Source organism: Eumetopias jubatus, unplaced genomic scaffold (genome assembly GCF_037043125.1).
Source record: "Eumetopias jubatus isolate StellerSeaLion01/CBP00866 unplaced genomic scaffold, mEumJub1_p1.0 scaffold_7, whole genome shotgun sequence".
Classification (NCBI taxonomy): Eukaryota; Metazoa; Chordata; class Mammalia; order Carnivora; family Otariidae; genus Eumetopias; species Eumetopias jubatus.
In genome coordinates this window covers 47,697,566-47,722,477 of record NW_028274813.1, presented here as the reverse complement: position 1 = coordinate 47,722,477, position 24,912 = coordinate 47,697,566, and the positions used below count along the sequence as shown (strand labels likewise).

At 41.4% G+C, this 24,912-nt stretch overlaps 1 protein-coding gene across 21 annotated transcripts in view; it reads right to left on the bottom strand.

Moving 5' to 3' along the window:
* The window catches only part of TRIM9 (tripartite motif containing 9), a 106,552-nt gene that overhangs the window by 8,817 nt on the left and 72,823 nt on the right, over positions 1–24,912 (bottom strand). For 7 of the 21 annotated variants that reach the window (XM_088024593.1, XM_088024600.1, XM_088024594.1 and 4 more), the window contains 5 exons: positions 22,865–22,975; positions 21,592–21,745; positions 13,856–14,013; positions 12,292–12,430; positions 22–210 (listed from right to left, as the gene is read on the bottom strand). In XM_088024593.1, coding sequence (XP_087880719.1) covers positions 22–210; positions 12,292–12,430; positions 13,856–14,013; positions 21,592–21,745; positions 22,865–22,975 — 751 coding nt within the window. Of the gene's footprint in view, positions 1–21; positions 211–12,241; positions 12,431–13,855; positions 14,014–21,591; positions 21,746–22,864; positions 22,976–24,912 lie in introns of those variants that run through there. The other 14 variants (XM_088024601.1, XM_088024603.1, XM_028108937.2 and 11 more) reach the window with 6 other exon arrangements.

The window sequence follows — 24,912 nt, the reverse complement described above, 5'->3', positions numbered from 1 at the left end:
GATCAGACGAGCTCAGCTCACCCGGTGCATTGAGAGACTGCAAAGAGGAATGCAAGCTCAGCTGGTGGGGTGAGGATCGGAAATCAAAGTAGGATCTCCCGGGAAAGCTGGGTTGTAGATTAAGGGTGGAGGAGAAAGGACTCATTCTACGGAGCGGCAATCTTTCCGAAGGCACTGGAAAAGGGAGTGTCTGTTCTTCTGAATCTGTGTCTAGATGTAAGATCAATGCAAACTAGAGATCAGAAATCTGCTACCTGCCCAAGCACGGTTCCCCAAGACCTGCCTTACCAATGCATTTGCACAAAGCCTCATCCATCCCGCAAGTGCCACAAGGCATTTTACAAAACCAAAGTGGCTTGGGGGCCGGGAGGGCATTCTCAGCAGGTCAGGAATCAAGACCAGAGGACAACTCAAACATCACAGACAATTGCTCTCATTTCCCCCAATTTTTTAGTGCTAGAGAAGGCATTTTGGAAGGTTTCCTTTTCATTAAATTTTTTAGAGTTGAATTTAGAAACTCTTAGAGGTAGATTTTACCCATTGATGACCAAGAGTGATAATTTACCCCCTTCAGCTACCTTGGAAGTTATTACCTGCACAACAATGGCTTCTTAAAGGGTTTCTATTTAGGAGATGATGATTTTTTTAACCAATTCTTTGCTTTTCCATATTTTTCCCTTTTCTCACTTATATGTATTTTTCCGTTTCTGAATGGATGAAATGATTTTTCTATCCTAACACAGTCCACACTTGCTCTTTGAATAGGAGAGGAAGACAGTGCTGAACAAGTGATCAGGGAAGGAGCCTTACCTTTGTTTCTGAATTAGGATCAGACCCCAGGGATACCACTTGGACAGCTCTGGTTTTCTAATAATAAACGGTCCGTGGGGCCGTGGTGAGGTGCATGGGTGGCAAAAACGTCTTTATTTTCAGATACCTGGGTCTGGCATGAAGATCACTAAATTACTAAAATCACTCCTTTCTCTTTTGTCAAATAGCTGGTTCTAGGTAGTAGGGTGGTCTGGTCAGAGATAGATGTTTTACCAATCAGGACCTTCTTAGAACACACTGTGACAATAATAATTTAAGAAACAGAGATGGCATGATGGTAATATTCTATGTCCAAAGCCAAGGAATTATCTTTTCAATGAAAAAACAATTTTGTTTTGGTGGCCAGAGGATGCTCCTGGGAGTATTTTTCTCATTTGAGTCTGTCAGCGTGCTTCTCCATGTTGAACATATTCTTGTCCTATCAAAATGCTATTGTGGGCACGTTCAAGCCAAAATAACTGGAGTGTGTGCAGGCAACATGATCCTATTTGAAAAGCTCAGAACAAGGCCCCTGGCTAGTTTTAACTGAATATTGCTGAGAGTCAGCCCCATTTTAGTATCTGCATTTACAATATTAAAGTTGGCTTTTCAGGCTTTACTTTTATCCTTGGGGAATTTTTTTTAAAGAAAATGAGAAAAAGATCTCAGAGAAAAGGAACTGCTACTTAATGGAGTTAAGGTGTGGTATTCCCAATAATAATATATTCAAAGTTTCTTCTACCTAAACTTCATATAATTTGGATGACATGACACATGTGGTCATTTCTTTGTTCAAAAATGGTAAATCAGAAATGATTCCTATTATAATTGTCTCGGGGGGGGGGAATTAGTCTTTTAGTTTAATGGGAAATTTGAAACACAACACAGCACCACAAACTGACATGGGCTTCATTTAGGGAGAGAAGGCCATTAAAAGATTTTTTATTAACAAGAATTTGCTTGGAAATATATTTTTGACCAGGTGGTAGCAATCAATTCATTATATTGAAAATACTTGTTGCTTTAAAAATTATGGGAAAGGACATACATAGTGAAATGAATTCTAGAGTATATTGAACCTTCAAGTCATCATCTGAAAACCAACGAAGAGATGTATACTGAATCCAGACCCTGGGGAGCATATCTGAGCCATCATGAAACATACTCACCTTTCCTATTCTGAGTGCCGAGTTGGTGATGGCACCACTCTGTGGGGCGGGGGCTGAGAGTAGCTGTGGTTATTCATGGGATTAATAACTCGACACTAAAATAGGTACTGTTTTTTTAGTCTTTTATGTGGATCCATTATTTATTGATGACCCAATTTTTCTTGACGACTCTCACTTTTGAACTATGCCCTCTTTCCAGGCAAGCTTATTTAATACCCACATTATCCAACCATTTCATCTCCATCTTTCCCCCCCCCCACCTATGGCCTCCCATCCCCTTCAGCTGGGCTCTTACCCCATTTTAGGAGCTCCTAAAAAAAAATTTCTTACCTCATCATGAAAACTTTCCAAATGAATTACGAGAGGGAGAGTGTTTTCCACCTGATCCCAGCCAGACTAAATAAGCAGTGCCCCTTTATGCCCTCCCCCATGGGCACACAGTACAAATATTGGGTCAGTTGCCTGTAAATCATCTATGTTAACTTGATATTATCTTAGATTACAGGAGTCTCAGAAGAACACGCTTGATCACATCTGAGGAGCACTCATCAGGCTTCCCCTTGAAATATCCTGGGTTGAGGAACTCATTGCCTCTGGGCAGTCCCCTCCAGTTTACAGTTATTGCTTACATTCGTCTGGATATACCCCTTTGGGAGCTCCACTCGTCAACTGTAGCCTTACTATCTGGGGCCAAGATCACTAGTTCTTCAAGTATTTGACAACAGTCACCAATCCCCTTTATTATCTTCCCTTTTCTGGGCTAAAAAGAATCTATTTCTAGCCCTTTTTCTATGCTATGAAATTCAAATCTTAACTCTTCTTGTCTTGCCCCACTAGACATATTCAAAAACATGAACCAAAGACACTAAGACAATATTGGGTATAGTATTACCACCCCCTGGTTTAGTCAAGTCACACAACTTACAATGAACATATACACAGATACCCACAGGTATATTCTATGTTATACCCATGGGATGCAGGAAGGCTACATCCCACTTCCTCACCTCCCCTTGAAAGCACAACTATTGAGATATTGAGATCTGGAGAAGGCTTCTCAGCCATTAACGTTCTATTAGCTATTAGCTATTATCTATTAGATAAACCCTGTTTATCTCCCCCCACCCAAATACATGATACAAAAGCAATGTTTCAGGTCATAGCTAATATCCAGGATCATTATTATTAATTTTTAATGTATAGATCACTAGAGAAAGACAAGTAGCCCCTTAAAAGGTTCTAAATGTCTTGTCATGTTTCATGACATGCAGTGATCCTGTCTGCTGAACAGTTTTGCTGAGTAAAAGCAGCTTATCAAGGAAGACCAATGGAAAGAGTAGTAGAATGCCAGCTGAGCACTGGTGTGGTGACTCTAGGCACAGTAACTCTGGGGTGGGGACAGTGCTCATAATGGGAATGTGTCAAGGCACACTTTCTGTCAACTTGGTCAATGGCTACCATTTTCCTCTTGCCCTTGACTAGACTGCTTTTCCTTTTTACTCGGGACTGGCTGGATTCTGGAGTTGAGGCCTATGCTTAAAAGAAACCATCAAAAATTATCAAAGCAAAGATCAGCTGGGGATCACACTTAATTATTTACTGACTTTTGGGTTCAAGGTGAAAAAAGAATGTCTGGGTGATGTACTCCTGTTTGGCTAACAGTGCATACTTCTTTTATTTGTTTGTTAGTTAACATTTATTGAACACCTACCATGTGCCAGACATTGTATTAAAACTGAGCAGCTAGGAAACAGGAACTTGGAGAGAGAGCTGACCATAAGAAAAAGAATAATTTAGAGAAAATCTTCTAGGGGCAGAATTTCTTGACTGATTCCAACATGTACTGAGTATGAAAGATTTCTGTAGTGTGGTAGAATATTTTGGAAATATTCCTCACCAGTCTGTGTGGTGTTATTTTTGGAATTCAAAGAGAAAAAGCAAACCAACAGGGCTTCCTTCTGATAGCATACGCTAATGCAGTTTTCTTTGTGACTGGTAGAATTCTTGGTTATCTTTTTGTCTGGTCGGGAATAGCTTTACAACTCAGGCAGTCCCGGGGTGCTGGTCCAGCAAGACAGTTGTATTTCAAAGCCCAGTAAGACAAGATTATGTCAGTAAGAACTGCACAAGCAGCATTAAAGATGAGTTTCAGTTCAATTATAAACCAGTTGTAAAATAATTTGCTTTTGTTTGGAAGATTTTAAAGAGATGAATGAAGGAGGCTGAGTCTCCTTAAATGATCTAATAGCACCCAAACTTATGTCCAACTGGTACATAAGTTACAATGAAAGGTGGTATTTCAAGCTCTCTTAAGTGTGGCATTAAATGCAGTTGAGAAGTGAGAAACAAAGCTGTTTTGAAAAAATTCCTTTTAAGAGAAGAAATAGTCTCTTAAACACCCCTGGGACAGCTGCATACTCTGTCACCAGATCCTCCACTCCAATTTAGAATACAATGGCATTATTTATAAGTAACTACCATCAGAAGAACTAAAAATTCTTGCATTTCAAATAGATACAACAGATTCCAAAGGACTCATCTGTTCCCCGGAGTGTCAACAGCAAAGCATATTCCCCTGAACCAAAGATAGGGTCTGGATCCAGTTCAGTTCTATGGAAAAATTCAGGAAATTCCCTGGGATGTCATGCATGTTGTCAAAATTAAAAGGAACAGAGTATCCCTCTTTTCTGGGCTCTGAAAACTAGCATGCCTCTCACTTTGGATTTTGTAAAATCTACCCAGATTTGTTCAGGTATGATTTACCTACCTTGAGGATTTTGTCTTGGAAATGCACATTCTTCTAACTAAATAATGTTTTGGGAGCTCTGATGCTCTGAATCAGGAAAAATAAAGCAGAGGCATAGGAAAAATGATCTCTGGTGGACAGTATACTCTTCCCTATATGATCCTTTATCAACTATTTTCTATTAGTGTTGAATTCTCCATATCATAGGCAGATCTTTAAGACCTATTAAGACCCTTGCAGGAGGCAGGAGGTGTCTTTTCCTGTTCATAGCATTTTCTGAAACAGTTAACAGATTTCAGCAGTAATTTTGAAGAGAGAAACCATACAAGAAATCCAGGGGTACAAATTGCAAAGAACTTGGAGGTTATCTGCTCTAAGTCTATAGTTTTAGAGACAAAAATAAAAACAAAACAAACCCCCCTCCAAACCAAGAAACCCCTCCCAACACTCCCCCCCCCCCACCAAACACAACAACAAAACAAAAACTCCTGAAATCCAGAGAGTTTAAGGGACACATCCCAAGTCACACTGCCTGCTGTGGTAGCGCAGAATAGGGACCCAGGCAGGATCAATTCCAGGGGGAAAAATTTTTGGAAGTGACAAGGCCATTGCTTCTCTTTTGTGTCTTGGAAATGCATAAAAAATAAAGTTTATGCCACGGGCCACGGGCACATTCCGGTGGTCTCAGGGGTGACCAAGGTTTGTGCAGGTGAACCTAACATCATTCTTTAAATCCTGAGCCATACTGAATGAGGGTGAATCTTTCTTCTCTACATGGAGCAGTTCTATGGACCGCGGTGGTTAGGGATTGAAAAGCAACGCAGTATCCTCCCCTTTGGAATTTTGGTCATGGGGAGTGGTGAGCAGAGGAGTTCCCTGTTGTTCTGAGATTGAATGAGGTTCTTCCCCACCTCCCCCCACAAGGTTACAGCTTCTCTTGGGCGGGGGTGGTTTACTACATCAGGGTTTAAGAGTGCAGTACTTACGTTGCTCCAAAATCACTATAAAATATCTGCAAAGAGATTTTGGACAGATGCATCTGGTGCTATGCTGGGGCCATATTCTGCTTATACCACAGAATATTCTTTGGGTTATTTCTTTTCAATATGTGGGAGAAGGAGCTATCACATTGGAAGGGGTAGTGTGATGCTCATAGTCTAATAGGGGAAAATAAGCATTTTAATTTTACGAATAAAATCTTCTATGCCCCCTTTTAGAAAGCATTTTCTAAGATGTAATTTCAAGAACCCTAACCCTTTTATTGTCATTAGGGAAGACAATCCTGAAGTGTCAGGGAGGTGATTCCTGTGGACATTCAACTAAGGAGATGCTTGAGAACATCTTGTCTAAAGCCCGATTCTCCATTTATCACTGTTTACCTTCTCTCCAGTTTCCTCACAATTGAGATCCGGAGGGCTGAAGCTTTTGCCAATAAATGGCTCTGTGGTTTCAACCAGAACAGAGCTCCACATCCCAGATCTCATTTGGCAAGGTCTTTTAAGGACCTTGCAGATCTGGCTCTGACATTCCTTTTCTTTCCAAAGCAGCCACCTGTCACTGCAAGCCAAGAGCATGTTCTGATCCCAACAGGGGGAAAGGGCCTCTCTAGGTGATTGCTTACCCTGGGGAGGGAGGGTGGGTGGGTGAGAAAGTGGAGATGCAGAGACAGAAGGAAAGGACAGGACCTGAGTAGGAGCTTAGATTTGCCGCTGGGAAGGACAGCCTCTTCACACCTCCTTCTTAAAGGAAGAATGTTATTTTTTTCACCAAAATTCCAACATGACTCTTTGAAAGTGCTAGAGTCCGTTTCTTGCTGGGGTTTCTGGATGAACACATGAGGCAGCTACATAATGCTGCTTCATTTGGACAAGATGTTTTCACCCACTTAGCAAACAGACTTAGGATAGATTTCCCTATTTCCTTCCTTTTAGCTGAGTGCAAATAGCTCTCTTCTAACGTCAGCACCGAAGTGCACTGTGCTGGGCAGTGCAGGCTGGAAGGCTGGGGTCTGACATGTCACTTAACTTCTCAAAGGCTCAATCTTCCCATAGGGAGGATGAGATAATAATTATAATACTTCTTCCTAGAGTGTGGTAGGTGGGATAATGGCTTGCCTCAAAATGTCCATGTCCTATAATCCTTGGAATTTGTTACATGGCAAAAGGAGCTTTGCAGATGTAATAGGGTAAGGATTTTGAGTTGGAGAGATTATCCAGATGCGCCCAAGGTAATTACAAGCGTCCTTATAAAAGGGAACCAGGAGGCCCAGAGTCAGAAAGAGATTGGAAGACACTACATTGCTAGCTTTGCAGATGGAGGAAGGGGTTGTGAGCCAAGGAATACAGGTGGCTTCCAGAAGCTGCAAAAGGAAAGAGAACAGATTCACCTCTAGAACTACCTGAAGGAACGCAGCCTCGCTGATACCTCACTGTTTGCCTAGTGAAATTCATTTAGGATTCTGACCTCCAGAACTGTAAGGTAATCCATTTGGGTTGTTTTAAGCTACTGAGTTTGTAGTAATTTGTTACAGCAGCGAAAGGCAATTAATACACAGGGTAAATCTGGAATATTGCAGCAACTGAACAGGAGAGGGGTTTGCGTTAGCAGTGGGCACAGAGGTATAGTCTGAAGTCTTTATAGCTGTTTTAGGGTGAACAGAAAAAATTCCTGGTTTTTCTTTAGGACCTTATAGTGAAACATAGAATGGATAGTTTTTATACAGTTCTACTGGATTTCAGTATCCTTAAAAATATTTGCTGGCTGTCATTTTTCATGGAATCTTTTAGTGGACAATGAAGAAATTTCTTAGAAGCTTGACACAAAATGAGACCGAGTTTATTGCAATAGTTTTCTCACTGTATTTTGTATTGTGACTCCATAAAGCTTTCTGAGATATACCTGATACCCAATTCCAAGGGTTCCAGGTAATATACTGACTTTTAAATGTTAGATGGAAATATTTTTACAGTTCATTATATGCTTTCTTTCTTAATCAGAACACAAGCCACACAATGCTATCTTTTGACTTTTTTGCGGGGGGTGGGGGGAGGGTTCTGTTCTCAGTTTTCCTAGTTCCCTTCCCTGCTCACCAATCTCTCTTCTCTCTTCTAATGTGATGTTCCTAGTCTGCTGTGGTCTTCCCAAGTGGGTCATGAGCTCAGTGGCCTCATGCATATCGTAAGAATCAGCGAGAACTGAGGGAGATCAGAGGCCCTGCTGTTAAGGACAGCACAGGAGTGTCTAAACCTGAACTTTGTCTTCTTCTTTTTTTTTTTTGCCAGTCAGAGGTCATTGTCACTTGTTGATTGTAAGATGACTATCTAGATTGCAGGGTGGATATCTTAATTCTAGAGAGGTGAGGTACCATAGTTTTTAGGTGCTCTGAGTCAGGTGCCATGGAGTTCAAGAAGGAGGAGGAGTGGAGCCCATAAGCTTTCGGGCAGGAGCCATGCTTCGTTATCTTCGTGATCCTGGGCCCAGCACGGTTCCTGACACAACTGAGGTGCTCAATTAATGTTTTTAAATGAATGAGGTTTCGTTATCATAGTCAGCTCAAGGCCAGTTTTGAAGTTTTTGCCTTGCATACAGTTATTCCTTGTGTTTGGGTTTCTGTCTGTCCGTCTGTCTCTCTATACTCTGGGAAGTCTTCCCTCCTTTTTGGATCATATTCCTTTTCTCTGCAACATGTTGTAACTTATTTCATGGAGCTATTAGATGGAAAACAATCAGAATATGATTTCTATGAAAATATAAACTTAAAAAGCCCTGTTTTAGGTACACTTTTACTTTTAGGGGGGCTGCTTGTTAGTCAAAATTAAACTCTAAATAGCAGAATTAAGATGATTTTAAAAAATGGAATGATTCATACATTTCTGGTGTAAAATCTCTCTGGAAAGGAATTGAAAAACACAGATCAAGGGCCTTAAAAGTGTTTATGCTTCTTGGTCTGGTAATTCCAATTCTAAGAATTTGTCCAAGGAAGATAACAAAGATTTGTGTGGGAGAGTATTGAAAGACTCAAAGGTGCCACTCTTCATGTTCTCACTCCCCTGAAGGACTCCGATCTCTGCTAAGATTGTGTGAAGCCGTTCCCTGGCAATTCTCCCCCCTGAGAGGGGGATCAGAGAGAAACCCTCTCTTTTCAGCCAGCTTAGTCATAGTGAGTTATTTGAGTCCCAGGAATGTTACCTTTGGTCTATTTCATTTTCTCTCCAGATTAAAGAAAAAGAAAAAGGTAAGTCTGTTTAGATAGGTAGAGGGAAAATAGGGAAAAATAAATAGGAAAATTTCCTATTCTGTTCTCAGCCTCATTTTTAAGAGAATCTTAAAAAAAAATTCTCTTTCAGGAGTAGAGTCTCCAGACAGAATAAGCCCCAGAACTACGTGGGAAGAAGGCCTTGTTACATAATGGATATACTTCTGCAGATGGTTTCAAAGACTGTGACACAGCCATGGTGGCTATTAAATGGATTACTTTAAAAATATATACAACTGGGGTTGTGGGCCTCATTTAAAAATTTCATTAAGATTCTTAATTGCTTACAGTTATATTTCTTCTTAAGTTAGGGTAATTTAGTTGAGACCTGCAACTGGCTTTATGTGCATGGCTGTCTTAGGTACATTCCCGAGAACTCTGCTTTCGGGGAACTAATCACACTTGAACTCATCTAATAATGTGTTTTCCTTTCCTTTTCCCTTTTAATAACACATTCTTCATAATTTCCATTGAATTAAATTATTTTTCATTGTTTTCCTGACCGATTCCCAGATACAAATTATGTCTTCCTGCTAGTCTCCTTTCCTTCCTTCCCAGTGGTAATAATAACTTGAAAATATGTAACTAGTTGTGTGTCTTTTAAGGCCTGTCCCTCTTCCTAGACTGTGAGCTCATACAAACAGGGGGGACATCGGCTTACCCCTCTATACCCACAGTGTAGCACACAGTGAGCCTTTACCAAGCACGGCCCAGTAAGTAGATAAACAAACAGAACTGCTTCTGGAAAAAATGACCAGCATTATAGCAATGTGGACATCTGATCTCCCCTGCATAATGTCACCTGTAAGTCAGCAGATGGTTTTATATCGTTCAAAGAATGTAAGTGACAAGTGGTTTAAATCTCAGACTAAATGCATGTACGTACAAGTGAGACTTGCTATCATGTATGAATTGGACCCCTCTGTAATACAGACATTTATTTTGAACTTTGGGAAAGGGTTAGCTGTTGCTAAGAAGACCGCAAAACATCTTGTTACAGTAGAAAAGCCAAAACGAACCGCCACGCCATCCCCAAGAGCAGCAAAGAAAACAAACTTCCAGAGCAAACCTTTCTAGGAACTTTAGGAAGGAAGATTAATAGAGTATAATATAAGTTCAGTTAATGTATTGAACCCTGTCAGTGGCATTTTTCTCACTGATTTCTAAAAAAACAAAAATATATATATAATTTTTTAATTCTATAGGCTTTCTCTATTGTTACAAGGTTGATCAAATCTTTTTTTTTAAACTAGCTATTCATTATATATTTTTTCTTGCTTTCTAAACCTTGTCTCACCATATGAATGAGTTAGAATGAGGAAGGAACAAATAGAACAAACCAAAGTTATGGAGAAAGTATGTGTGTGAACTTTATTTCATCATGAGAAAATCACTTCTGTGCAGTAACAGAGAATACTGATATATCTACACGATGGTAAGGTTTTCTTTGTATTTAGATACATACCTTATATTTGTACACAATATATAAAATTCATGGAGGAAATTAATTTCTACAGTACAGTTTCTTTGTTGGAAGAGGACTTGTTCCGTTAGTTTCGTTTAGAAAATGACCCCCAGTTCTGTGACTGTGGTACCAGGGATCGCAGTTCCAATCCTGTAATTTATTAGACACCATAATCTTATGAACAGTAAGAGAAACTGAGAAACTACATCCTCCTGCAGGATGAAAAGAGAAACATGAATGCTCAAGCTGCTATGCTAGTAACTGATTTTAGCGGAAGAATATGATTTCCATGATATATTATGAATAGAAATAGTAGGTCTCATGATACATATTAGCAACATTGCTGCAAACTGTCTCCCTGCTCTGACGGCATGCACTTCACTCTTCAGTCAAACCGCCTTGTACGCACGTGGGAAGCGAGGCCATCCTCATGAAGGGCCTTCTGCGTGGCATGTGGGCAACTCTTGGAGGGCTTTAGCGTTTAGCATGGTACTTGGGAAAAGAGGCAACTGCTCTCAAGCAGAGAGGTCATCCCAGAGAGAAGTTGCTAAAGGGGTCATCCGGGAGGCTGTAGCTACCACATGCCTGTAACCCGATGGGAATAGGTCGTGCGGGCATGTTTCCTTCAGCGAATCCTTCTCTTTGAATAGCATCCCTCACAGACTTACCACTGCTCCCCAAGCACGGTTTTTACGTGTAGGGGCCTGTCAACCTCGCTGTGGGATTTGAAGTTGTGCTTGTTTTTAACCATGTGAACCATTTAAAGGGTGATTGGTGCATGCCAAGGTTTGTGGGAAGTGGGAACAAAACACCACCACAGTTCTTTGAGCTAACATCTTGAATTTGAACAAAATCAACACAATTGGTTCTGCAGAGGGAAGTTATGGGGAATGCCAGTGGGGTGACTTCTATGATTAAAATGACACCCAGAAGGTCTGAAAATGCTTTGGCACCGACCACAATCACCTCTTCATAGGTTTAATTTCATGTGCTGTGATTGCTTTTAAAATGAAAATGTTAAAATCCTCAGAGGTTATACCTGGTCATCAAAGGCAAGCCCCTCTTCTGAGAGGAATGGCTTGACTCTGATGACCAAAATATTTACAGTATGGCCAAGAAGTGAAAGTTCTCTGGGGCTTGACCTTGTACAGTGGCCCTTGGTGGCCTAACCCAGCCTAGAGGGACGGGCAAAAGGTGAAAATGGCGAGGTAATGTGGAGTTGCTGGTCATTTCCTGTTTGGTGCCCACAGGAAGCCTCAGTCCTGGTGCCGCCGGCCTCGGCTTTGGCAGTGAGATGGAAGCGGTCCGCACTGGGTAAGCCAGGAGTGGCCGACAGGCCCTCTCTGAACAGCTCTAGCACCCCACACCCATTGGAAACATGTTCAGTCACACAAATTCACAGCTGGAAACAACCTCGGTCCCACCCTCAGAAACAGGCAAGCACTACAAAGCAATTTAGAATCATCTGGGTAAAATTGGCAAGTGATGTGTGTTGTGGAGAAAGGGAGCCTGCCCTAGAGCCTAGATACATTTGTTTCACACACCAGGGGGACATTCAGGCCTTCATTTTTTCAGCTTCTTCAACTGCAGCTTATTTAGAGTGTTATCAAAGGAAGCCGACGCCCCAGGCCATTTGAACTGCCGCTGTGGACTCTTTGGTTTGATCACATCCACATACCATGGGCTCTCTAACGGCAGGAGAGGAACAGCGGCATTGTGCCAGAATGCAGAGCAAGTCATGGAAACACTTCAGAATGTGGGCAGTGGTGGGGTTACCTCCGGGCTTGCCAGCCACTTTAGATGCCTCGCAGTTCTCGCTCTGAGGGATACTGCTGAAGGGCCTTACCCTCAGACGTTTGGAGGACCAGGGTCTTGCTGTACTGGCTGACTCCTGTTTTGTTGAAGGCCTTGATGCGAGCGTTGTATGTGCTGTTGAAGTGAAGACCGTCCACGGTGCACATCGTCTCCTTTCCAACATACACTTCCTGAGGGTCAACAAATAACAGGCCACCATTTAATGCTAGACCTGGTGAGGGGTGAGGGACGCAGTGTCACTCAGTGGTCAGGAGCAAGCATTTTGGTGGCAGCCTGATCTGGATTCAAATCCTGTGGGATACTAAGTCATTTAATTGACCTTTTTTTTTTTAAGATTTATTTACTTATTATTTGAGAGAGAGAGAGAGAGAGCATGGGGAGGCGAGGAGCAGAGGCAGAGGGAGAGGGAGAGAATCTCAAGCAAACTCCCTGCTCAGCGTGGGGCCTGATGCGGGGCTTGATTTCATGACCCATGAGATCATGACCTCAGCCAAAACCGAGAGTTGGATGCTTAATCAACTGAACCACCCAGGCACCCCTAATTGACCTTTTTAAGTCTCGGTTTCCTCATATGTAAAATGGGGACAATAATACCCAGTTTATGAGGTTGCTAGGATGATCATTATAAGGAGGTCACGTGTGCAAACTGTTGAACATTGTACCTTATATTTAGCATGGGCCTGGCACCTTAATGAATGGTAATTACTAGCGGTTAGGGTTTAAAAACTTAAAATTGGGTGCTTATAGTTAGCATTATGCTTATTATTATTAATTTGGCATTTACACATTTATTATTATACCTACCAAGCTCTTTCTCCATCAGCATGATTTGTAAAAACTGGTTTGAAAACATGAGGGTCGTCTCTATAACTCCACTGGTAACTTTAGGAACTGTCACAAAGATTACACTCAGAGTCATAGGAGTATAGGTTTTATCGTGGAGCAGAGGGAAGGGGGAGGATACAGGGGCGGGGGGAAGAATGACATTTCAAAGGCTTAAAATAAACCGTAGCATAATGCATCTTTAGCATAGGTTAGGCATGTGCCTCCCTCTTTAGCTGTAGGCTTCTGTAACATTATGCTGATGTAATGAGTAAAAATAATTTGTATTCAAAGCACAGCCTTAAAATGATAACTCTCCGGTGGGATACTAACCAGATTGGGGTCTAGGGTCCTGGCATGCTAAGAATTTTATATGATGGATTATCTAACTGACTCTTAACAACAATGCATGTGGTATGTGTTAATATTACCCTCATTTTACAAATGAGGTCCTGAAGGCTCAGAGAAATGAGGAATGGGCACAGTCACATGGCTAAATGGTGGAGTCCGGATCCGAGTGCAAGCAGCTGGACTCCAGAGCTTGTGGCCTACATGGGCCTTCTCTTGAGAAGGGGAGGGCAGTTTCTATTCAGAGACTCCTTCATCCACCTTTGATGGTTCAAGGAGAATGCAGGCCTCCGTTGAAGGGCAGGCAGACCCTGCGAGGATGGTCTGGCCTCAGGAGATGTGGGGAAGCTTGGCCTGAGACCCCACAACGGGTCCTCTGAGGCGGTCCCTGGCTTTGGTTGACAAGTAGCAGACGCTCTACTTACCCGGAACTGACCACCATTGCCGTCATCCAGCTCCAGAATGTAGCCTTCGGCAGGCACCGTGGACAAAGGTGGCTGTTTCCAGGACAGCGTGGCGCTGTTGTTGTGAGTACAACACTCCTCCAGCTGCAGGATAGGGGTTGCTGGGACTGGAGAGGAAGCTAAACAGAAATTAGTGTAACCCTGGCTTCTGCTGAGTTGCAAACATTTCAGGATCTTGGAATGAGAAACATCCCCCTGATCAACATGTGGCTCAACTAAGTAGCTAGCTCACAGGGGACCTGAAATGGATCCCTTCCAGAGTCTCTAGGAGTGGGACCGGGTCCTAAGCTGCTGTGCTGCCTTTTCCCAAACTCATGGTGGCACTTCTTACCTTAACTGTTGGGGAGACAATCACTCTATTCTCACCCCCTTGAGCACTGAAGACGTCATACCTAAGGGAACTATTTTAATGGAGGATGGGTTTCCAGCCCAGCCCACTAAAGCCCATGTAACCCATAACAGGGCTGAAAAATGTATCATAAAATTTATTCTGAGCCTTGGCCCCCAGTGTATAAACTTGAAACTGCCTATTCTGAGCAGTTTGTTTGTTTTACCAGTGATTCTACTCAAGGTCTTGTGCGTGTGAGTAGCTGCAACAGTGGATTTTTGTGAAAACTTAGTACTAAGGGACATAGAAACAGTGATTTCTGCATTTCAAAACTTCTGAGGAACTTGACCTCATTCTTTCAAGGTAGCTATGCTAGCTCAGGTCCACTCTCTGCAGGTGCAGAACAGCCTGGAGAGTAGTACGGGAGCAGAAGGGGCCCAGCAGGGGAGGGTCAAGGTGTCCTTGTGACTTTGTGAGAATCTGCCACAGTACTACTGGTCACAACATGCCCCTGTCCCCATTTTGTGCTGGGGGTCTTTTCTATTACTTCAAACTGCAGAGTGGTTGAGCCTTCAGACACATAGACATAGAACTGTTAGGTACCAAACACTCCCAGTTCCTAACATATGAACTCAATGTATGTATTTGGGAGCAGTGTTTTTACCAACAGCTTAAAAATTTTTTTTTAGCACCAAACCATTAATTTATTTTTGTAGCACTTTAACAATAGGAGAGAACAGTTTGGGCCACATCCAGGGACATTTAAATGAACAAATGTTAATTATGGAACACCTGGTATGCTGTGCCGAAATTGGACTCCATGTCATGCATCCAATTATCTGCTCCCTGCCATCACCTCAACCCCAAAGATAGTTTGTTTAATAGCAGTTTAGGAAACAGGTTCTAAGATGGATAAGCTAAAGAACAATAGCAGTGATCAGAGCACAAGAGATGCGAAGGTGAGGCAGGTCAATTATGCTTAAGAAAAGACTTTGATACAAGAAGACCATGCTGGAGTTACTAGAGCAAACATAACAAAATCAAAATTACGACCAGTTAATTGGAGGTGGTGAGTGTAGGAAGGGAAATCATGTTTCAGATTTCAATGGCATAGGGTTCAGTTGGTCTTATGAGAGAAGAGTGGCTTCTACAGCCTCAGAGGTCCCCAAACATCCAGAATTGGAGGAAAGGAGATAGATTCATTGCCTTGTTCAAGAAATAGACTACAGGACAGGAAGGGAAGGAGAGAGAAGACGTAACTCCTAGTGGTCGTCTACCCATAAACCGGCATCACCTAAGAGTTGTAATTGGAGGGTTAACTTCAGGTCATCATGTATTAGGAAACCACTTGGTCATTAAACATTTTTCCCTTCTAAAAATAATAAATTTTAACATATTAACTATGGAGTAAATTATGATGAGTTTAAGCAAACCGTTCTTCAAAGGGCTTCTAGAGACATGGAATGATTCTCCCCAGGGACATTTGCTCTGAGCGGTCCTTATGAATCAGAACCGACCATAAAACAACCTATTCCTTGGACTCTCTTTATTTCATTAGCTCCCCCATCAATCTTCATTTTCTCTTTGTTCATGATTCAGGCAAGTCTACATTTCATCAATTTTAAAATGAAAGAATAAGATCACGAGATGGTTTCAACTTGAATCATGCAAATGCTTGCAATGTCTCCGATAAGAAACTCAAATTTCCTTGTATAGGCATAGGTACAATTAACAGATTAATTGAAATACATGGTGTCATGTGTAATTAAAACATGGGAACTTCATTTGTAAGTCCTCACTGCATACACTTTAAAAGATCAAAAAGATAATAAAAAGTCTAACCACTCACCAATCTTCAGATTTTAATATTGTCTAGAACTTAAACAAATTAAGCAAACAAAAAAGTGAAATGAGGGAGGGAGGGAGAATGAAAGAGAGGGAGGGAAAGAGAGAGAGAGAGAAACAAAAATGAAGGAATATAGAGACATTTGCATGTCTAAATCTATTTCTTGATGTGCTCAGAATTATTTTTTCTGTTTCCTTATTTACCCCAAAGTGATGCGGCATATAAAAGGCAAATGTGACAAAATTACAGCCTCATTAACAAAGACTAAGGCTGACATTTTAGAAAAACAGATTTTATAGTGGGTGTTATATTACCCTATTTCACTTTATTAGGTATAAAATAAATGGTCTATAAGAATCCAAAGTATTTTCAAATTATTTGTGTTTTGGAAATGGATAGCATCACAGTTCCTGGGCTGAACTCTAAGAAATTTTTATTTTACTGAAACTTCTGTCATTGGGTTGCCATAGCTGTCTTAATCTTAACACTTTCAATATCATTCTTGGATATCTTTGTTTTTCCTAAAGAACCAGTTTCTCCTGACCTGATCAAAAGTCTGTTGCTTAGCATTCTTTGGGCCCATAATATCAAGCTTCAGGCTAAAAATTCTCTCCTTAGTTGCAGGGGGCAACCGTTCTTACCGACTTCCTTGAAGGGGACTAGTGTAGCCTCAGCTCAAGGTTAAATTCTGCAACAGTGTCTTCTTAAAGTTTTCAAATGTCTTACCTTTTTAAGCCCATTCTCGTTCAAAGTATAGCTTACATTTTTCATGCTCATTTAATTTTTTTTTCCACATCCTGCTGACTGTGAACACTCACCATGCTGCAGGATTCCTCTGTGAAAGGTCCCAAGAGTGTGGCGGGGACATGTAAGGACACACGGGCTCCCACCCTGGGCGTGGAAACTAATGGTGGGTGATGCTTTTTGAGTGCCTGGCAGTTTGCTGAGAGGTTCTCCATGTCGTCACTCACGTGATTTTCACAGCACCCCCACAAGAACAGGTGCTGTTATCATCTCTAGTTGGTAGATGAGGAAACGGAAACAGACAATTTTCACGGCTACTTGGTGGCAGAGCTGGCGTCTGAGGCCCAGCAGGCCAGCGCCAGGGGCTGTGTGCATATTTGCACCACACCACCTCTCCAGTCTGGTGTAGTAATAGTGTACTGGAGGGAAGTCACCACGCCTCATTCCAAGAGGAATGTTTCCTTTTGCTTCCTGTAATGTGAGTGATAAAGTTCCCCGAGACTTGCTAGTGTAGATTAACAAAATATTTCACCATACATAGCATAATGCATGGATCTATCAAATCACTGTGTTGTCTACACACAGTGTGGACATGAGTGTGACACACTGGGTGTCAACCATACTTTAATAAAAATCGTGAAAAGAAAAGAAAGAAATATTTCACCACAAGAGCTACAGTGGCTGAGAATGCTATTCTCCTGAGCCATCTTGTCTGAATGTTCCCTGGTGGACCATCGTTCCTTTTTGTGGTGGCTGAACAACACAAGTGGCATCTTAGGAAAGTTTATGCTTTAGAGGAACAACAAGCCGTTTCTGCAAAGCCCTCATTAGTACACTGTTACAGAGAAATGTGAACGTGGCTTTTGAGGACATGCATTGCAGGTCTCCAAGCCATGAACGGATCACGTGCATGAACAGATGACATGCGAGTCAGTGTGTGTGCTCATCCCCATCCCTGCCAAACCTCTGGGTGCTCTTTCTCTATGATTTATAAGAGGGTCTGTTCACATCACACCGACCTTGCCCATGACCTTGGTGCATAGTCAGGGCTCTTACATTTGACATGAGTTCATAAAGATAAACGTGTTCTTAGGTGACTAGAGGCACTTAAGGGATTAATAGCCATTGGTTTATGTGTTAAAAAGGCTTTGGGGAGCATTAGGTCACTGTGTCATATCCTGGTTCAGAATGAACATGCTGGCATTTCTTTTCAGCACTGAGTCATGAATCTTGGGACATTGTCTATACTTGAAACAATTCTGAGATAATATTTTTCTGGGGCTGTTTGAACAAAGAAGGTACAGCATTCTCCACTTAGAGTTCAGTTGCTTGAGGGTGATGCAGAATCAGAAAGAGCAGATCAGTTAAATCCTTCACTCATAAAAGAATAATTTTCTTGCTGAGTAGTAGCTGGGTAGTAGTAGTTTAAAAACCAGCAACAGACCTATCGTCTTTGATATCAAGAAAAAAAAGGCACCTGAGATGAAATTCCAAAACCAGAGAGATGCTAGAATTTCCAGTTAAGAATGAACAGATATTTTTGTTGTTAGTTTGAGTCAGAACTTTAAATGCGTATTTTAAGTAGCTTTGAAAATATTTTAACTTTCTACTGTAATCTGCTTAGCATAATTAGGAAACATATGTTGAAGTACGCGTATTAATGGTCAGATTATTTTAGCACTGTTCCCAATGCTATTTAAATTTTGGCCATTCTTACGTGGATTTGGGGGTACAGTTTCTTGAGATATTTTTACTGACAAGCTGTGAAAGTGCAGTGTATTAAACTGACCAAGCATTTCCGATGGAAAAACACTAACACTACACCCAGCACAGTTGTGTATGTTAACAGCTATCAAAGAGGCCAGTAGGAGTTGTCTTAACTATAGCCAGTCAAGTTCTATTGCATCATGACCTTTTGGCTTTTCCTTTCCATCGAAAACATCTGACAGATAGAAATTATTTAGAGTCTAAAGTGTACTTGTCTCTCACTGAATTAATTAAACTTAACGAGCACAAAGCAAAGCATATAAATTAACTCTGCAGAAGGATACTAATCAGCAGTAACTTAAATTAATATGAAGTGTTAAAAAGAAAGGAAAATGGAATAATCCAGTCTCATCCCAAATGGCCGGTGAGATGAACTTTGTAAATAACTGTTTGGGATCATTTTGTGTTCCGGCTGAATTTTTGCTGTGTGTTCTGCGTCTTGGCCTTGAGAGCGCATGGCATTCTCGGCCGCGTGTACAGACTTTGGTGGAGTGGACACACAGCCATGTTCACGCATATGTCTGCGGGCAGCCTGAAGCAGCCAAGTGACACTGCTTTAGGAATGGGGTCTGTGAGGCACAGCACGTGAGCCTGCAGTTCCCATACCAGATGAAGGGCCTGTTCATTCCAACACAATTGTTACCCTCCTGCCAATTGGCCTGGACTCCACTCTGGGCAGATGGACATGATTCAGAAGGACAGCAAATGGGGGAGGAGAGGGATCCGTCAGCTGCTGAAAGCAGTTCAAAGCCCTGAGGCTTTTCCCCTCTACCTGCTCCATCACCAAGGCTAATTGGGTTGGCTCCTTTTTTTCCCCTTCCACCAAAAGCCCTTCCATTGCCCTTTTGCGATGTATTTTCTCCTCTGAGCTATTTGTGACATGACCTTTCAATGATTTTACCTCATTGAGAGAACTGGATCCAGAGAGAGGCTGATTGAAGGGGATTTACCTGGGGCTCCATATATTACTCAGATGGCTGTATTTCAAAGACCACTGTGGGGGTGTTTAAGAAAACATTTATAACAGCAAGAAAGACGTGCTGCAACAAAAAGTTAAATTTCTTAAGTTTAAGAGAGGAAATTCGGTTATTCCTTGAAGAAGCCAGTTCATAAGGCACTAATGTTATAGCACAAACTGGAAGTTGTAGGTGCAGGGTCTGGAATCTCGCTCCCTGACTTTGAACCCCTGCCCTGACATTCACTAGCTGTGTGAATTCAGGCATGTTATCCAGTTTTCCTGTGCCTCAGTTTCCCCAGATACCTACTAGGACTGTGAGAATAAATTGAATTAATCCACGTGAAGCACTTAGGAGAGTATCTGGTTTGATAAACAGTTAGGAAATGCTAAACATTTTTGTTGCGGCAACAAAGTACTTTTATTAACAATCTATATACTCTCTACTCCAAAAATCAATTAAGGCATTATCCCAAAGCAATACATAACAAACAAAAAATGAGAAAAGTGAAAATAAAAGAACAAAAATACACTGAAGGGGTGAGTGAGAGAGTTACCTGCACTGGGTACACGGATGAGCTTAGCTATGAGTTAGCTATGTGGTAAGTGCAGAGCCCTAAGACTTGCTGGGTTAGGGGCTTCTCTCTGTCTGATAAAAGGAAGCAGGTAGATTTTTCTTAAAAAACAAAAATTTTAAAGCACTAAATTCTAAGTCCTTTATGTGGCTGCTTAAATTGGGAGAAGCAAAGAGCAAATCAATTTCTTCAATTTTAAAAAAGATTAGAACGTAACAAAATTACAGAAATGAAGACCAGATAGGTGGTTGCCAGGGACTGATGATGGCAGAGGGGAGGGATGTGGGTATGACTATATGACCATGATGGGGTAGCATGAGGGAGGTCTCTATGGTGGTAGCTTGATTACAGCCGTGGTTAGATGACTCTACACACCTGACAAAATGGCACAGAGTGATACGTATACATTGTACCAATATTAATTCCTGTTTTTTTTTTTTTAAGTGGGCTCCACGTTGGGTGTAGAGCCCAGTGTGGGGTTTGAACTCAAAACCCTGAGATCAAGACCTGAGCTGAGATCAAGACTCAGATGCTTAACTGACTAAGCCACCTAGGCGCCCTTAATTTCCTGGTTTTGATATAAGATGATAGTTATGCAGGATGGAACCATTGATGGAAACTGGGCTAAGGGTAACTGGACCTCTCCTTACTAGTTTTGCAACTTCCTGTGAATGTATAAATATTTCAAAATGAAAGTTAAAAAAAGAATATTTTTCCAATGTATATTACACTGCCATGAAAATACTGTTGCATGTTTGGTTTTTTATTTTTCTTTGAAAGAGTTATTTTCCTTAAGATAATTTTAGGTTCTTGCACTTCCTCCCAGCCACCCAAAAAGTCTCAAAGAGATCTTGCATATCCCTTAATCACATAAATCACATTTAACTTTTAAAAAAGTTAAAATTTATTTCAAATCTTCATTTTCCTTCCGTAACCAGGCTTGCATTTTCCTGACCAGTATTGACAAGTCAACTCTAATCCTTTCAAATTCCCACTAATTTATGCTCAACCATTTGCTCACCACCTATCCATGTGGAAGTAGTTATTTCAATTCTGAACTGCCTTGATTTATATCAATATTTCTGGGTTACTTTCTGTAACAAGATTTTATTTATGTACAGTGATGCGGTCTCTATCTCCTTATCTTTTTATATGTCAGCTATTCCCCGATGTTGGCTTGTGACATCTCTAAGACTCTTAAGGAGGCAAGCATTGAGTTTATCTGAATTTATCAGGCTTTCTGAGAGGTAGGTCACATGGCTAAATTGGTACGTTTCCCTTACGTGATAAGCTAGGAGCCACTCCAGACTTTTGTACCATTAACCAGAGGTATATGTGTGTTTACTTCCCTGCCTCTTAGGTAACTTATAAGCCTGCTCGCTGCCTTTTGTTTGCTGCAATCTGGCACAAAGCCTCGATCCTGCTTCAAGCATCAGTATCCACTTGGGATGTTGGTGTATTTGGGGGGATGCAGGCACGCACCTTTCATCTGCACGAAGTCGAGCTGGTGAATGGATTGCAGTAGAGGGCTGTTGTCCAGACTCAGGTCGAAGTCCGTGGTCATCCTGGGAGTGAGCGTGCCTTTCCCCCACTGGTCCTCAGTCAGGTGCACTCTCCTTATGAGGGCGTCGGAAATCTAATCACATCAAAGACCACAGCCTAAGAAATATAATACCACACTGGACCTAGAACACTGCTCCTACACTCTCCGGAAGCATTACCAAACCACTTTGGGACTCACACCTTTCCTATCTCCATGTAGGCAGTGAGAAGCCCATTATGACAAGTGTCACCCATGCAAATCTGGGTGCTTTTGTGAGTCGGTGGGAGCAACTATATAATTAGCAGCTGTAAACTGCTCTAATAGATAAACCTGGATATATGCTAATAATATTTATGACTAATCAACTAAAAGCCAACAACATTAAATAATATTTTGGTGATCTGTTAATCCTAGTAGAACTAACAACCCTAAGTTTCTAATAGGAGGTGTGGGTATTTTGTCAACCCTTGGAATGAGTTTTATAAAGTAGTTTAGAGAGGCTGCATACGGTAATCTGTAAAAGTGGAATTTCTTACACTTTAAGCCCGTCATCTTCTGTATCACTTTATTCTTTGATAGAGAACTCTTTCATTTCTTATATTTAATCTCCCTTTGTCATTCTTGGCCAGTTTGATAAAACATGAATTGGAAGGAATCTATGTATTCCTTAATAAAATCTCCCTTAATCATTGAGATCAAAACAAGTAAAATTCAGCTGACATCATCACATCTCATTAAAACAATCAACATTGAAAAAATCATGAGAAATCCAAGGAATGAAAAAAACTTCACTTTATTTGGGAAATCACTGGCCAGTAGGAACTGTCAAGAAGGTAGAAGGCTTGCATATTTAGACATTTCTAGCTGACAAAGCTGTCCAAGATATTAGTGGAAAGGGACCAAATTCTTAGGCAAGGCAGTGACTCTGCTTTGGAGGAACTTAACAGGGAATTACATTTTCATGATTAAACATGAACAAAAACAAATTTTAAGAAGCCCATATACTTCTCAATCTTGTAGCACATGGTGGCAGAGACTTCCAGGAAGTTAGTGGAGTTTTACTGGTGCCCACATATGCATGGCAGCCTGAAAGTGGGTTCCATTGTGGAGGGACCCATGCTCAGCAAGGGCTGCTGGGAGTCTGGCTGTGGCATTGTAGACTGAGTTTCATGGGACATTGAGAATCTGAAGCGGAAACTAGTTGACACTTACCTGCAAAAAGCCACTAGGATCATTTTCCTTAATGACCTCCAGGCAGTACTCCATGAGACCTGTGGTCTGGCGCAATTTCACTGTGCAGTGAGAGATCTGATCTCGAACCACCTACGATGGATGAGAGAACAGAACGGTCCAAAGTGGCACAGGGTGAAAAAGAAGCAAACTGTGGTGTCTGAAGGGACATCTTCTTCAGGTTCCCCTTGCTCCGCGTCTTCCAGGAAGCTGATACTGTGAGCTGTTCTCAGTGGGAGGTCATGGAGAGTCTACGAAGGAGCTGAGCAACCTGAGGTGCGGCTGCAGCTTCTGTTCTGCGAACAGTCACCCACCTGCTCCCACCCTGTGCCTCTCTTCTAAAGAGGAAACATCCCCATCTGAACCCAATTCCTTCTCATTCTGATTCTTCTTCCTGAGTGGGTGGTGGGATGGGGTCAGAGGTGAAACTTGCTGAAGACAATGAGCTGATGACAAGGAAGCCAGACAAACATAGATGCAGAGTTAAGTTTTGAGTATAACCCACTTAGAAGCAGTCACTGCCTCATTTGGGAGAGCAGTTTTTTAAAAAATATTTTATTTACTTATTTAGAGAGACAATGAGAGAGAGAGACAGAATGAGCAGAGGAGTGGCAGAGGGAGAGGGAGAAGCAGACTCCCCACTGAGCAGGGAGCCCGATGCGGGGCTCAATCCCAGGACCCTGAGATCAAGACCTGAGCCGAAGGCAGATGCTTAACCCACTGAGCTACCCAGGCGCCCCTGGGAGAGCAGTTTTAAAGGCTCTCTATTTACCATGCTGTGAGTCTGCTTTAACCTAGAAAGGCATCTCTCTGAACATGCAGTTTCTGCCTCTGGGAAGTGTCAAACACATGACAGTCCTTGAAAAGTTTCTTTTTTCAAAGATTCATTTTCCATGCCCTTTGCTCAGTGACCCAAATCCTGAAGTAGTTTCTGAGGCTAGAGTTGAACAAGAGTTTTCTAGGAACCTCAGTTACTTACATCCTTGGTATTTATACTACTTTGCAAAAGCCTCAAAAATATCCAGCCTTCTGGATTTTATAAATAATAACTAAAAGTGAGTTTTAATAATAATTATTGAAAAGCTTTTTCTTTGTTCCTTCTTTTCAGTTTTGATTATACATTTTCCATTAAAGATTATTATATCTACTTTCGAAAACAACTGGAAAACAGACCAGAAAAAGCAGTCATCTCATCACTCTAATGCAAATTTTTAAAGCATTTTGATATTTCCTTTTAGGTTTTATCCTTGAGCTAGATATATTTATAGTTGCAATCATAATATGTGCCAATTTTACCTCCTTCCCACTTAACACTATACCATAGGCATTTTACATGTTGCCACCATCAATAAATGTTACTGGCTCCATAAATATCCCACTGAGTGGGTTATCGTAATTAAGTAATCATTCCTGTTCCTCTATTTTTGGACGTTTAAATTCCTCCTAATTTTTTTTGACAATTCATCCATTTATTATTGCTGGTGTCTGTTTCTAATTTTTGTTTTATTGTGATAAAATATACATAACATAAAATTTACAATTTTAGGTATTTTTTAAAAAAGATTTTATTTATTTGAGAGAGAGACAGATATAGTGACAGAGATAGTGAGAGAGAGAGAGAGAGAGAGAGAACGAGCAGGGAGGAGAGGGAGAAGCAGGCTCCCCGCTGAGCAGGGAGGTCGATGTGGGACTCCATCCAGGACCCTGGGATCATGACCTGAGCCGAAGGCAGACACTTAACTGACTGAGCCACCCAGGCGTCCCAACCTTAGCTATTTTTTTAATTAGATAATTCTGTGGCATTAAATACATTCCTATTGTGCAACTCTCATCACCGTCCATTTCCAGAATTGTTTTCATCTTTCCAAACTAAAACTTTGTACCTATTAAACAATAACTCTCTATTCTGCCCTCCTCAATGGTCCCTGGCGATGCCACCATTCTCCTTTCTGTTTCTATGGATTTGACTACTCCAGGACTCTCATATAAGTGGAATCATATAATATTTGTCTTTTTGTGACTGGCTTATT